This window comes from Apaloderma vittatum, unplaced genomic scaffold, assembly GCF_000703405.1.
Source record: "Apaloderma vittatum isolate BGI_N311 unplaced genomic scaffold, ASM70340v1 scaffold23387, whole genome shotgun sequence".
NCBI lineage: Eukaryota > Metazoa > Chordata > Aves > Trogoniformes > Trogonidae > Apaloderma > Apaloderma vittatum.
The window spans coordinates 39,297-55,043 of NW_009727029.1; the positions used below are offsets into that span (position 1 = coordinate 39,297).

Consider the following 15,747-nt stretch of genomic DNA (forward strand, 5'->3'; position numbering starts at 1 on the left):
AAAAAAGAGGTTTACAAGTACCAGTTTGCCTTAGTGAAACAGCTATTACAACCCTCAGACTCCAGTAAGTCATAAAGATCTCAAGAAGTACCTTATGTGCTCCCTTCAGAATTTATTCCTCCACCTTCGATGATTCTCACAGCTCCATGACAACCAGATATCACAAGCAAACTGATTTAGAGTCAAAGCACCACACTATAAAAATTTGCCCCTTTTGGTACAACTTCAGAGCAAGGCACACAGAATCTATGAAGGTCTTCTTAGAAACAACAAACATCAAACATGATATTGTGCAGCGAGTTATTTAATGTATGCAATTCCCTCACAATTTGAGTCCCAATTTTTCCAGTTGCGTGGTCAGATCAGACAGGTTCACAGTTTCACTGCTTGAATTTTATTTCTTCCAATCAGGATATGGTACAACTACTTCCAGTGGAGCAGACTGGGCATGTTACAGGATGTGCTGCCCCACCATACTCGAGTTAAGCAGATCCAAGTCTGTCAAGTCCACTTCAGAAGCTGTGAAGCAAGTACTTGGGAACTGTAACCAAAATTATCAGAAACATATCATAAATTATACTGCAGTAACTCTAAAGAGCACTAAGTGATTGAAGAATGGATAGTTACTGGCTATCAAGATTTTGTACTACAAACATTTATTCTGTATAGTAAGCAACTGAGCTATAGAAGATACAGAATGCAGATTTATTATTTTCTTGGGTATAAACTCAACTACAGTAACAGTTTTTAATTAAAGCTACCTGATTTAGCAGCTTGATTGCTCATAATTATTCCTCTCAATCACAAGCAGCTGAATACTCAGGTGAACCTGTAAGACTAATTTAGCAACTTAAGACTGAATCAAATCTCTCTAACTCATTCTCTCAAGTGAAACGGGCTGAATTATGCCCATTCAAAAGGGTACAGAGGAAACATCAACTGCATAATAAATTGGAAAATTAACTGGACAAAGCTTCACATTTAATATAATTATGAAAAATAGAGAATGGAAAAAAATCTTAAATAAAGATTCTTCCAGTTGTAGCAAAGGGCAAAACAGATCAATTTTAAGAAGTTGTAGCTTTTAAATATTTTTTCATAAAAATATATATAGGAGAAATCAAACTATTTCCTAACAGGGGTGAAACAAAGCAAAGCAGTTAGAATAAAGGAATGTTTCTTATAACTTGATCAATTTATTTAACAAAATCCCTCTTCAAGGAGCATTAAATGCATCCTAAAACCACCACAATGACACATTCTAAGAACCTCCCCTTTCTAAAATCAGGTAAGTTTTCCGAGAAGGTCCAACGCACACTAATTCTCCAAGATATGTACACTTTAAAAACACAGACAGGAGTTAACAGTGCTATTCAAATCACCTCTACGACCATACACACTCCCTTCTAATTTTCAAGTGCTAAAGCTATATCTCAGAAAGGTTTTTCTTCCCTCTAAGAGATTTCTAACCCACAAACAATAAGACTCTGTGACATTTCCAATTAGTTCAGCTTTGTTTAATGATATGGGGCAATTCTTAGCGCAGGCATTGTGTAGCTGGCAACTACAAAATAAAGAGGTTTAAGGATGTGGTCTTGGAATCTCAATTTCAACTGTGAATTTGAATTAAGGTAATTAACTGAAAAGCAAGAGATTCTGAAAATGCATATGAAGTTTTTACTTCAATTTTGCAACACTTCTTGAAGAACTTGGAAAAAGTGAAGTTGGTAAAACAGTATATATTACCAAGATTACAAAAATTGGAAGGAAATAATACACTGCAGTAGTGATCCTCATTAAGTGAAGTTATTTCATCACAATAAATGTTTAAAAAAGTGTCAATGTTATTTAAAAAGTGTTGTATTCCTCCCCCCCAAGTATTTGAAGACAGATAAACCTTTTTCCTTAGTCAAAATGGCTTTTAAAAAAAGTTTCTCAAAACAACAGCAATAATCAAAAAACATGAATTGTATTTTCTTTAATCCATAACATCTCTAGTGCTGAAGGGCCATCCATGTAAAAAGCAGATTCTTTGGGGACAATTAGTCAATTAACTTAATAAAACCCTGTTTTACGAGGATTTATCCTTCCTGCTACGAGGCGAGTCTGCTCCATTTGAGGTCACTGTTCCATTTATTCCATTTTCTAGAAAAAAATAAGAAAACAATTTTCAAATACAATGAGACATTTTAAGTTTTATTACAATTTTGTAGGCCTTACACAATTTTCTAACTTCTTTTCTAATGTATCTTCTTTGTTAAACCTCATCCTATCATCCATAATGCAACAGTACAGAAGTTTTTTTACGAAATGCAAAAATAAACGCTTACATTGATTAAAGCCTGGTTTCCTGACACGGTCAGACACTGAAACGTGTGCATTATACATATTCAGACTGAAAATCAAGACCAGCTAAAATATTTTAGACGATGTTATCTTAAAATAGCCTGGGGATAAGACTGTCCTGCAAAATTCTGAAGACACAGTATATACACAGTTCCTTGGTATAGGTCTCTATTGCTGATCACATTTATTTAATATTTTAATTCTTGCTTAAGTTAGAACTCCTTCACTCACCTTTACAAGCTTTTTCATAGATACAGGAAATCTTTAGATAACACATAATTTTTTAAGCATATACTTCAAGACACCAAATCAGCTTATGTTCTGATGAAGATAATACATACATAAGATGGGCAGAAATAAAGCACTAGTCAGATTTGAGATGAGTATGTGTACATGGAAAGAGTTCAAGCACAGGACCAGGCACCCATCTAAGAATGCAAAGCAAGAACATGTTACCAGCTACAGCTCTCTACTTCTATCTCACTTCTGGGCAGACTCAAAGGTGTCAGGAATTCTAATCTGTACAGGTATCATAGCAACTATTTGATAGAAAAAGTTTGCCCTAAAACAATGACCCACAATTAATGGATTTACAGCACAGGCAAATTAAGAGTAAAATGGAGCAACATGGTACCACTGTGAATTAAAAAGTATCCCCTTTATTCAGTGTCGCCACAACTCAAGGAGGCAGAGATGCTGCCTAACAGAGTGAAGCTATAGTGCCTGCTGCTTAATAATGCTGCTCTGACCCAACAGTATCATTAAGACTTCAAGCAAACATTGCATTTTTTTTTTAAAAAATAACTAGTTAAATTAATGTTTTCCATCTGCAGACGTGTTGCAGATCACCACACAGCATGGCCAATCCACAGCAAAACCTGCCAGTCTCTCTCTCTCCCCCTCTGCTACACCCAAACACTCCCATTGATGCAAAGCAGCAACAAAAAGAAAGTAATAAAAATCAGAAACATACGTGAGAACGAGACTAGACAAAGGCCGAATTAGTCACATAGGAACAGTAAAAGTCTATCCATACATATTTGGTTGCAAGCGACACCATCATCTTATGCCTACACAACATGGTCTTTGGATACTTTTAATAAAAGTTCATGTTATTTTTGAATTAAGAGTCTTACAAACAATGAGCTAGATCCATCCCAGCTAATTGAAACCATATTTTCTTAAACAGTTATGTCAAAACAAGCATAAGTAAAACAAAGAACAAGAAGCAGCATGTGCCTGGATACCCCACCTACACCACCAGTAGGATTTTTCTACTGTCATTTCTTGCTTTTGGCATAGTTTAAAAGTAACATATTTTATTGCACTCTGGCTCCTCAAAATCCATCTGACCACAAAAAAAGAAAATAAAGAAAAAAAAAAAGGAAAAAGACAAAAAAAATGTCTTAAGTAGTTTAATTGCCTATATTGCTCTTTCAAAAACAGTCTTGCTGCATCCTGTGCAATTGTTCTGAACAGGTAACATTTCAGGAATCTTCAAAAGAAAAGAAACTGAAACAACTCTAACCTTACAGTTATTTTATTTCCATTTAAAATAAGCTGTAAAATTCCCCAGTCTTTGCATAGCTCAATTAGTTTGTGAATATAACCACCATTCTAGCTGACTGCCTTTTTCACTATTCGTTTACCACTTGCAAGTCTCCACTGAAGTTGGGCGAAAATCAGCAAATTCACCAAATTACGTAAATTAAACAGTTTAGAAGAGATTAAAAAAAGCTACCACAAGTGCCATTGAAGTTTATGCTTTAAAAATATTTGTCATAGTAAGACACAATGAGCACAACGCTCTCATTAAGTAGGACACTTACATATGAAACTACCTTCACTGAGTTAAAAAAAACACACAAAGAAACACAATAAAAAATAACAAAAGTCCAACTAGATTTTCTGACAAAAAAGACCAAACATCCCAACAATGCACAAAAGATAAGTTGTGATAATGACAAATCATGAGAAGGGAGTACAGAAAAAACTCTAAAGCCCATAATTTTTGTAAAAAAAAGAATCGTTAAAAAACCCCACTAATTTCATCTCTGGACAGAAATCTCAGTTCTCAGTGTAAAGGGTCTTCACACATTAAATTCAATATCTCAACAAGCAGAACAGGGGGGCAATACATGATTGGTAGCAAAGAACTGTGCTGAAATTAGTTTTTGAAATGACTCCAGCAGTTTCAAAAATGTGCAGAAGTTATTCAAGCTGGCAATCAACACACAGAATGTAACTGTTGATACAACAGAAATATTAAAGTGTGTGGATTTTATTTTTTTTTTAAATGGAGCACATAATTTTCCATGGAGCAAAAGGCATTAAGGTAATCTTTCATGCCCCTTCCATAAAAAGAGTGTGACACAATCAAGAAGTGAAACCTGGAGGGATTAGTTCACTTCCAAATGCTTTTATTACTTCCCCTTAGTATCAAAATTCGGTTTTTAGTAAAACCAGTTCAATATAAACTTATTTACTGGATCATCAAACCATCTCCTTGCCCTAACATCTTAGAGTTTAGTAGCAATGAAAATCAAAGTTGAAATTAATTGCAAGAAAAATACAGAAGTAATTAACTATGAGATCTAGAAATGTGTCTGTTCCTTTTTTATGAGGGAACAAAAGAAAGCATGAGACCTTTTGCTCAAGTAATAAAATTAGACATAATAAAAATTTAATGTTGCATTAACTAAAAAAAAAATGGTAATTTTAAAATAATAACCTCCCCATGACAATATTCACCAATACTGTTTCTGTAATTGACTTATCTCACTGGCAAGTGGAACAAAATGTTTCTTTAGCAATTATATTAAAAAAAAAACCCACAAAAAACGCTATCTGTTACCTAAGGCTGTTTTTGAGAAGTCAAGGTAACAAGAAAACCGAAAATACAGACCTCTTTCTCTTCTGGAGGTCTTTCCTTTAGCTGTTACGAACTTCTTTTTCACTGACTGAGGCTGAGAAGAAGAATGCTCTCTCCACCTCCGAAGCTGGAAATTAATGAACTTCCACATCATAAATGCCTGAGTCATGCAGATAGAGGCCAGCACACTGATTCTAGAAACAAAATCCAGGTAAAGGTTTACCTGTAAGTTTCTCTTGTTACTCAGAGGAAAGGAAAAGTAGAGCACCACTTCAGGTTTTTACATGTCACAAACTGTCTTTTTACTCAGGTTTCTCAAACATATTAGCATGATTCCTTCTAGATAATGTGGATTTGTAAAAAGTTTGACTTCCCCCCACCTTCTCCTAATAATATCCGTCTTCTAAGCCATGCAAGAGTCAGCTCACGCAGGGCAACTGGGCTTAGCACAGCTAACAAAACTAGTTAGACAGTGAGAGCCAAGTCTTTGCTTCTCCATCAAATCTAGGAAGCATCAGATTTCTTTCCTGTTTTCTCTTTTCTCAGTATTACTCTCAAGGTACCAGGGAGTAACAGCTGAATATGATTTAAGAGAGTCTTGCAGCTCTGAGTATCAATTCTGCAGGGTAATGCTGATGTTTAACTTCTTTTTCTGGATTTAATTCAAAAAAAGGCCAAGTGGTTGACTGCATCACACAGTAGTAATAGGAGCAGTAATAAAGATGAAGAGGTAGGAATCTCCAACCAAGACTAAAGATGCTCTGGGCAAAAAGACTTTACCTTTACAGATAAACTGTAAATTCTTCAATTTGTTTCACTGTGCTTTACAAGTCTGTTACATAAGCTGTTCCTATTGATCCCAGCAGTTGTATGACAACATCTAACCACTCAGAATTAGTAGCATTAATACCATACCATTTATATTGTGCATTTAACACAGGTTTACAGCTCATGCTTAAGAATCATTCCAAGTTTACTATACCTAACAGCCAGGATATTAAAGTTTCCAGTACTGAAATTCAACTGCTGATCTTCCGCTCTTGCCAGTCCAAAACCAAAAGTGAGGACCGAGAGAATCAAGGTGAGAAGCCTTCCCAAAACAAAAAGAACTGCCCACAATGAAAATCTACAAAGAAAACCACCACAAACACTAAATTAATTCTCTGTTCACCACACAAGTACTAACAATGTAAATGTCTACTTTTCATCACATCAATTCATCTGAAATTTAAGAACTTACCTAAATTCATTATTTTTCAGCTAAACTAGTCTTGTATTTCTAGTACTTGTAGAAGACAAAATGCAAGAAAAGCCCCATCTCTCAATATTTTTTACAAATCAAAAGGATGTTCTGAAAAATAATTTAAACTCAATGGAAAGTGCTTTCCATCACTATGAAAACATAAATTAGTTCCTATAGAATTGGCTGTATTAGCAACCTATGCTATTTCTCTTTCTACAAAACTTTTTTTAAGAAAACATTAGTACATAGTGTAAGACTGTATTTCATTTTATACCATCACTAACATTTACTTAAACAGAAAAATAAAGTAATAAAATAGTTGTTTCAGAGATATAAACAGTGACAATAGTCTGTAGATTTAAGGCCTCTAAGGAAACACTGTATGAATTTCCTTCTAAATTTGGTTTCTGGTTAGTTAAATGCACAAGGCTTTGAGACAGACATTATATCAATTTAAAAGATAAAGACTACTTACCCTTTCTGATATCTTTCATCGCTGAAGTAGAAAAGACGTGATATGTGGAAAAGAAATTCAACAAAGTAATGCAATACCAGCAGAACAAGTCCAAGATGGGTCAGTCTATCATAACAAATAAAACAAACATTCAGATATTTTGTTAGATGTTTGACAGAGAATGAAGCCAGCAAAAGTTTACAAGTGACTTACTTCAGGAGATAGGCTCCAGCAATATGAAAGAGATAAAGTCCAATGTAGACAATCTGGCGAAAGATATCTTCCTATCAGGAAGAAAAAAAGTAATTATGTGTTACACACAGTATTACACACATTATTGTACAATGTTATATATTGTTCCAAACTACTCCCTAGTCTTGGAAATTCTTACTGGTTTATCAGCTACCTTAATGTGTCCTGTTCTGGCACTGACTTACTCAGCCTAGATTATCTAACTCCACATATAAGTCATTGCTTACTTACCAATTAACATTTTACACATAATCTACAGTGAGAAAACACATCAAACATCTAAAAGATGCTTTCTAAAAGGGCCCATTTTTATTTGCTATGACTACCGTGCATTTGTACTGGCTATTACAATAGTTATTTGGTATGTACTACTGTACAATATATCAGGTAACTTCCTACTGTTCTGCATGTTTGCTGTCCATCAGATTCTGTCAAATTGCGACAGAAATAGTAGTGTATGAACCAAATAAATGTCAACACTTGGAAACCTTTTCTATTTTAAAAATTCAAGATCATCCAAGATTCCAGCACACTGTTGCTGGCAAATGCAGAAAATAACGTTATTAACCACATGGTCACCCTTCAAGTTAGGTTTTAGCCAGCCTCATCAAACTGAACACTTAACGGAGACAAAAATAATAAAGAAGGACGGACATGAAATCAAGGGTTATAGATGCACAGCACACAGAAAGCAGAGGTCATATGAAAGCCAAAGAATCACTAAAGTGTGCTAGATCACAATAAAAATCTGTCTTGAAGTGGTATGCAGAGTACTTTTAGTTGTGCTTAAGAAACACCTGCCTTTTGGATAGAATCTCTAAACTTCAAGCAAGGGGGTTCAGTGCTATCTTGTATTCATGCAATTTTTTTTGTTTTAAAAAAAGGCCTAATAATTTAATCTTTTAAGACCTATGCTATGTTATGCACTGCTCTAGCTGAAAGTCAACAGAAGCACAGAACCAAACACTTGTGACAACAGCAAACACCACACACATACACAAAGAGCAAGAAAACAGATACAGAAGGATCTAATCTAAATGATCTGAAAGAAAATAAAGGAAATAATTCTTTCAGACAAACAAGAGAATAGCCAGTACAAATGCTCAGTTTCTCCAAGTGCCACCAGGACAAGCCTGTTGCATTTTATCTTCAGAACTGAGGTAACATTTAAACAGCCCATGCTTTCTGCTTAGACAAACTCTCAAGAGACTGAAGGCCTACTAGAATAAAGCAGGTGGTGGCACACATCACTACACAGAAAGCCCAGTTAAGAACTTTGCTTTTCTTGTCTGCATCAGCAGAACAGACAAGCAGACCTGAGTAAATGAAGCCAGCTCCTTCAAGAGAAGGAATAAAGCAGTGAAGTCAAGACAGTAGAGGTTAAACCAGTGAGAAATATCAGCTATGAATTTGCTAAAACAACAAAGTCAAAGGCCAAAATTCCAGCGACCCAGTAAAACACTACTATTCAACCACTTTTGACAGCTTTCACAGAATCGCAGAATGTCAGGGGTTGGAAGGGACCTCGAAAGATCATCTAGTCCAATCCTCCTGCCAAAGCAGGATCACCTACAGTAGGTCACACAACTTCTTGAAGTTATGTTAAAAAAACACCTCGACCCTTGGCTATGAAGTCAAATTTGAGAGGTATCACTAGCAATATGGGGAGATCAGCTGCAGTGTAACTGCAGTGTTCATATTCCATCTGATCAGCATGAAAACAAAGCATCTCATTATTACTTTCCCAAGCCTCTTTTAGGCTCTTGAACAAAGGCCAACAGTTACGTAAAATATAGGTTTCGTTTTCTTGTATAACGCAGAATTCCGACATCAGAGATGCAGTCTAGCCACAGAGCAACAACAGAGTCACAGCACAGTTTGCATTAGACTGGACCTTTATAGATCTTCTAGTCCAACCCCTCTGTGATTGGCAAGGACGTCTTTCATTAGAGCAGGCTGCTCAAAGCTCCATCCAACCTGACCTGGAACACTTGCAGGGAGTGGTCTTCCTCAGTGTCTCACCACCCTCACAGTAAAGAATTTCTTCCTAATATCTAATCTAAACCTACCCTCTTTCAGATTAAAATCATCATCACCCCTTGTTCTGTCACTACTGGCCCTGATAAAAAGTCTTTCTCCACCTTTCTTATAATCCCCCTTTGAATACTGAGAGGGCACAATAAGGTTTCCCCAGAGCCTTCTTGTCTCCAGGCTGAACTACCCCAACTCTTTAATCCTTTCTTCACAGGAGCGATGTTCCATCCTTCTGATCATTTCCGCAGCCCTCCTCTGGACCTGCTCCAACCCACCCATGTCCTTCTTGAGCTGGGGACCTCAGAGCTGAATGCAGTACTGCAGGTGGGGTCTCACCACAGCAGAGTAGAGCGGCAAAATCACCTCTCTCAACTTGCTGGCCACTCTTCTTTTTAGACATCCCATGATACAGTTAGCCTTCTGGGCTACAAGCACACACTGCTGGCTCATACCCAATTTTTCAGCTCCCAGTAACCCCATGTCCTTCTCTGCAGGGCTGCTCTCAATCCATTTCTCCTCAGCCTGTATTAATTTTGGGGATTCCCATGATGCTGGTGCAGGACCTTGTAGAACTTCAAGATTTACATGGCTCACTCCTCAAGCCTGTCAGGTTCTCTCTAGATTGCACCATTCTCCTCAATAAAATCAACTGCACCACTCACTTGCTGAGGGTGCACTCGATCCCACTATATGTCATTGATAGCACTGGTCCCAGTACAGACCCTTGAAGAACGCTACTCGTCACTGGTTTCCACCTGGATGTTCAGCCACTGATTGTAACTCTCTGGAAGCAGCCATCCAGTCAGTTCTTTATTCATTTAACAGTCCATCCATCACATCCATCTCTCCCCAGTTTAGAGGTAAGAATGCTATGGGGGACCATATCAAAAGCCTTAACAAAGTTCAGGTAAATGACATCAGTAGCTCTTCCCTCATCCACTGATACAGTCACTCTGTGGTAGAAGACCACTAAATTAGTCAAGAATGATTTGCCCTTGGGGAAGCCACGTTGCAGAGCTTAAAATAGAAAAGTTTAAAAAGGAAACTGCATATGCAAAATGAGCCTGAGCAAAACCATGCAAAGAGACTACTTGAATTGATCCAGGAAGGCAGAAAGCGTGTTACAAATCTAAGTAAACTTGGAGTTTTGAGAACCTCAGCAGAGAAAACCCTTAGGTGGAAAAGGATGCTGTTAAAATTGAATGTTGGGAAAAAAAATCTCAAGACATAACTACCCAGAACTTCTGCTGAAAAAACCCCACTATTTAAATTAATTCCAGAATATTCCCTGAATTTATGAAATTATTAACTGCTTGCATTCTACATGTGTGTTATGATTCATGAAGCAACCAAGATTTCAAAGAGACTATTCAGACTATTAATTACAAGAAACAAAAAAGGACTGAAAACAAAATCTCACATTTATTTGCCCAAGGGAAAAATCTCTTAGTAGATGAGAAACATTAGTAATTTTTATTTACATAGATATATAGCAATTTTATTGTAATGAGAAATAGAAGATTTAACCAAAAAGAAAAAACCCTACCTTCTCACGTGGACATTTGAGTGCTCAAAATTCCATCAGAAAATGGGGTAACACAAAAATAGGGTAGGAAATCTAGGATAACACATTACTCTGGAAGTCCAAAAAGAAATTAACTATTCCAGTGTTCGAGTTGCCTGCTTTGGAGTTCTTTCCATTTACATTACCAACTTACTTTTTTAGTTTTCTGGAAATACAATTCTGGAAAAGCATGAAACCAGTATGCCAACTGTAAGATGTAGAAAAACTTCATTTGAAACCTGCACAATATAGTAAAAATTGAAAAATATTACTTGTTATTAATGAACTTAAAATATTTCAGAAGCTTTCTAGTGAGCACATTTAATCACTGTCTCTACAGAAGAAAAAAAAAAAGATCCTTCCTGCCAGCCAACTCAAAAGTAAGTTTTATAAACAAAATCATTAAGATAAATAAATAAGGCTTGAAAAAACTTGGTTCTTTAAATAATAAACTTCAGAAATAGAACTGTATGCTACAGAATGACAGAGAATCAACCTCCTCCATAAATATGAGCAAAACACATTATTGACTAATATAGTTTTACATACTACTTATTTTACACAGATTGCATGTGACGCCTAAGTTTAAAACACTCCCTCCTCTCCCCAACAATCCTCTAAGGAAGAGGCCTTACGGAATCAGAGTGTGCGGATAGTCCCTCCACAGAGAGGTTGGATCTGATATATAGTTCTCCTAAAAAAATAAACAAAATAACCAAATAAACCCTCAAAGATGCTACTTCCTAGTCAGAAATAATGAACATATATACATGTATGTATTTACGTATATGCACGTGCGTACATACAAACACACACACATCTAGACACACACGTAGAAGCTGCAAATCAGTGTATTTCCTTTTCCAAAATAAAAAAAAAACAAAGAGAAAACAACCCCAAAGCAAAACAAAACCCCACCAAAACACAGCTGCATTGGCTTAGACAAATAAAAAGCAATCAAACGAAGCATTCATGAAGCATTCATTCAGGATAGAGTGCCCTTATGGTATGGAGGTTATTTCAGCATCACTAGAGCCATAAGTCTTCCCTTATAAACTGCTGATGAAAGCTTTTAGCTTAACTAAGGGAAGGCAAGCTTTTCCAGGAGTCACTATGTTAAGGAAAAAAAAAAAAAAAAAAAAGAATCACATCCTTTCCCTTTTTTGAATTTCATGTCCCCTGAAAGCATGCACTCACCTGAGCCTACTGCAATCTGTCACAGAATCGTTTAGGTTGGAAAAGACCTTTAAGATCATCGAGTCCAACTGTCAACCAAGTACTTGCCAGGACCACCACTAAACCATGTCTCTAAGCACCACATCTACACGTCCATACATCCTTTCTCTAAGCTTTATACAATGCTTTTTTTTTAAAAAACACTTATTTCATGCTAATAAGCCAACACAAAAAACCACAGAGAATGCAAAGTCAAAAAGTTTGCCCTTATTCAGTTGATAATAAATCAACTCAGACTGAGCAACAGCAACTCTATTAGACTTTATAGTTATGACTACAACCTACACAGAATGCCTAAACTTGTCCCCACTTAATATTAAAACCAGTTAAAATCAGAACAATAAGCCAAAATATAATTCCCACCATAACTTTTTGAAATCTCGTAATGCAAACAGAAGCGAAAGCATACTTACAGAGACAAGAATACTTGTTCCCCAAACACAGGAGAAAAGGTAGAATGCACTAAGTTGCCCAGACTCATTGAACTTGCTATGCTTTGTTTTTGAAAAGTGCATTTTCCTGTTAATTTTCTGAAATGAAAGTCCATTGTTATTTATATGCTGTAGTACTCGACATTTACTTGTTAACTGCATTAGAACATCTGAAAGTGTCAATGCATGTTTTAACAGTCAAAAGCTTTAATGCAATTTTACTTTTAAGTAAATAGTCTTGAAGTCTAATTAAAACCTGACAATTATCTTGATGAAAGGCATTAATATTTTGTACTTACATCCAGTACATACTCCTGAATTATAGCATGTACGATTATTGCTACGAGCATGTAAAAGAAAATTGTAGCCAAGTCTTTGATGCCATAGTGATACAGAGAGATTGTTTCTGCAGATTGTTCATCTAAAAAAAATAAAGAGAATTAACTGTTAGGCAGCAGTACAGTCTAACAGCTAGTAAATCTGTTTCTTAAACTGAAATCTTTCAGATAGCAGTTTGCAATTGGTTGAACAAACAGAAGTCAAATTAACCTGCCACCATGAGCTAGGTCACTAGATTGCTTACAGCCATCTTTTCCATCACAGCACCAACTGAGCTTGATTCTGTAAAGATGTACTATTAAAATAAAAACTTATATGCACTTCGAAGCTTACCTAAATGTATTGATAGGGGACAACAAAAGTATGTTAAACTATTACCCTGTTTTGACTAGTGAAGATTGTCCCTTGCAAAGCCAGGGTAAGAACTGATGATGTGAACTTAGCTACCAGTCTGATGGCGTTTTAGCACTAATGATGAAACCAGCAGAACAGAAATATCATCCCTAACCCAATTAATTAAAACAGAGTTTTACTAGAAATATGGTGAAATCCTTGAAAATTGCTTACTGTCTACCCAAACTGCCAAATTCGCTTACCCTCACTCTAGAAACTACAGCATACTAATAATGGCTGAATACACTGTCTCATAATTAATCTCCTGCAAGATACATACCTGTGACAGGAATGGTAACATTATACTGAAGTGTAACAAAAATGACAGCTGCTTTTGCTGTAATCTGGAAAAGAAAAAAAAACAAAAGTGTCTATATTCTCACTGAAATAAACTACATTAAACTGATAACATTTACCCACAATTTCAGCACTCAATTTCCCCAGCACGTTTGTCCACTCCCAAGAAACCGATAATTCTCATTATCACACCACTTCACCTGACTTTCAAAGGCAGAATACATTGAGTGATCTCTATAGGTTTGTTTAGAGAAAACCCAGTCTCCTGAATTAAATATCCTCGAAAATGCTACTTACAAATAGCCTTTTCTACAACACTGAAATGAAAACACATGCTGCAATTCCTTCTCCAGTCCATACTGTGCTATTACGTTAACAGAACATACAATAATATCATGTAATCCCTAGATCACGATGCATGCAGCAATGGCCAAGAACAAACTTCATTTGGAACTACTTTATAATCTTACAAAATTTGAAGGTCAATATCCATTCATAAATCTGTGGGTGATTTGGAAAATGCAGACAGGAAAGAAGAAAAGGTATGAAGAAGAGAGAACCGCTTCAGGCCAGCTGCATACAACTCAATACAACTTCCATTTATTTTGGATCATGGTGATCCTTTGGCAAGAAGTGTAAAACAAAAGAAATGAAATTTAGCAGTAATGGTACTACACCTTTATGATGGACAGTAAAAAAAAGCAGAATGAATGAAAGGAAAGAGGATTTTGCCCTAAAGTTGGTAAGGGTTTTTTTTTTGGAGGAGGTAATATTATAAATACCCAAATAAATAGGCAGGAGTACAAGTTCTTATCTGTCAATAAGCATAAGTTAATTTTTATTTTAACACATCTTTGTTGAATCCCAACATGAGTCCATATGTCTTAATAGAGAGAGAGAGAAATAACCATGCTTTACAATATTTATGATCTGATTGCTTCTCACTGCTGTATATACCTAGCATCCTTGTTGTGTTTATAGGATTGACAAAAAGCCATAAAAACCCCAACACAAAGAAAAACCAACCAAACAGAAAAACCACAGAAGGATACTTTGAGCACCTGATGATAATTACCAGGTTATTACCTGCAATTATTAACGTTTGCACAGAATAAGATTTATTTATTTTTTAAAACTAGCACTCTGTAAATAAGCCTAGCATTTTCTAGAAATCCCTGAATACTCAGTGAGGTGTTCACTCCATTGTGAGGAAGCCAAGTAGCTTGCCTGAATTACAGAAGCTGCATAGGGGCTCCTGATTCACCAAGGGAGCCTTCGGAGGGCAATTCAAAACCTTAGTCAATTCTGAATTCCACTTTGAAGGCTCCGTTAGCTACTGACAGCCCTAACTCAGTTGGCCCAAGTCAGGCAGCAAAACACCTTACCATACCAACATTAACCACAGTAGGTGATTTCCAAGACCTATATCAAAGCATCTAAAAAACTGCAACAATCCTCTCAGCCACACCACATCTGTACCAACAAAGGCATATGTACCTTCTATGCTGGGGGGTGGAAAACACCCTGGATTAAATTAAAAAAAAGGAAATAAAAGACTTCAGCACACCCAATCTCCCCAAAACTTCAAATCCTACCAAAAACAGTGAGCCAGAAGGAGACATAAAAGGTAATGTTTTAAATCTATCTTTTAAACCTCTCTAACTCCAGAAAACCACGATACAAGGACTGTCTTGGGTTATTTTTGACAGTAAACCAAACATAACAGCTTCCTTGGTCTGTCTATTTTTTTCCCCACATATTTATTTTTTTCCGAATTCCATTGGCCTTTACTGCCAAGCAGTATCAACAGCTAGATACAGTTATTGTGAACCACAGAACAGTCGGAGCTGGAAGGGACATCTAGAGACCATCTAGTCCAGTCCCCTGCCAGAGCAGCATCACCTACAGTAGGTCACACAGGAACGCATCCAGGTGGGTTTTGAATGTCTCCAGAGAAGGAGAGTCCACAACCTCCCTGGGCAGCTGGTGCCAGTGCTCTGTCACCCTCACAGTGAAGTTCTTCCTCATGTTTAGATAAAAGCCATCCGTACAACAAAAAGGCCCACAACACTAAACAAACGGCCAAAACATCGCAAAGCCAGAAACATCTACCCAACAAATATGGAAGTGTCTTGCTTTGACTGGACACCACTGACAACGCTTTGGAAGTCACGCCAGTAAATTATCTTTTAAATTCTCTCGGAAGATCACCGAGCAGAGCTGAAAAGGCCCATTTCACACCATCTACGTCCAGCATGGGGACTCAAGGAAAGCGCCCGGCCTGCA

At 36.6% G+C, this 15,747-nt stretch overlaps 1 protein-coding gene across 1 annotated transcript; it reads right to left on the reverse strand.

The window, feature by feature from the left end:
- Window positions 1–1,504: 1,504 nt before the first annotated feature.
- Window positions 1,505–13,535, reverse strand: TRAM1 (translocation associated membrane protein 1; the record flags this gene model as incomplete). Its single annotated transcript, XM_009873533.1, has 10 exons — window positions 1,505–2,145; window positions 5,252–5,412; window positions 6,201–6,344; window positions 6,937–7,041; window positions 7,129–7,199; window positions 10,920–11,004; window positions 11,401–11,459; window positions 12,415–12,531; window positions 12,732–12,853; window positions 13,445–13,535. Coding segments are annotated over 10 exons (1,029 nt in total), but the record flags the coding sequence as incomplete, so codon positions are not given.
- Window positions 13,536–15,747: the final 2,212 nt, after the last annotated feature.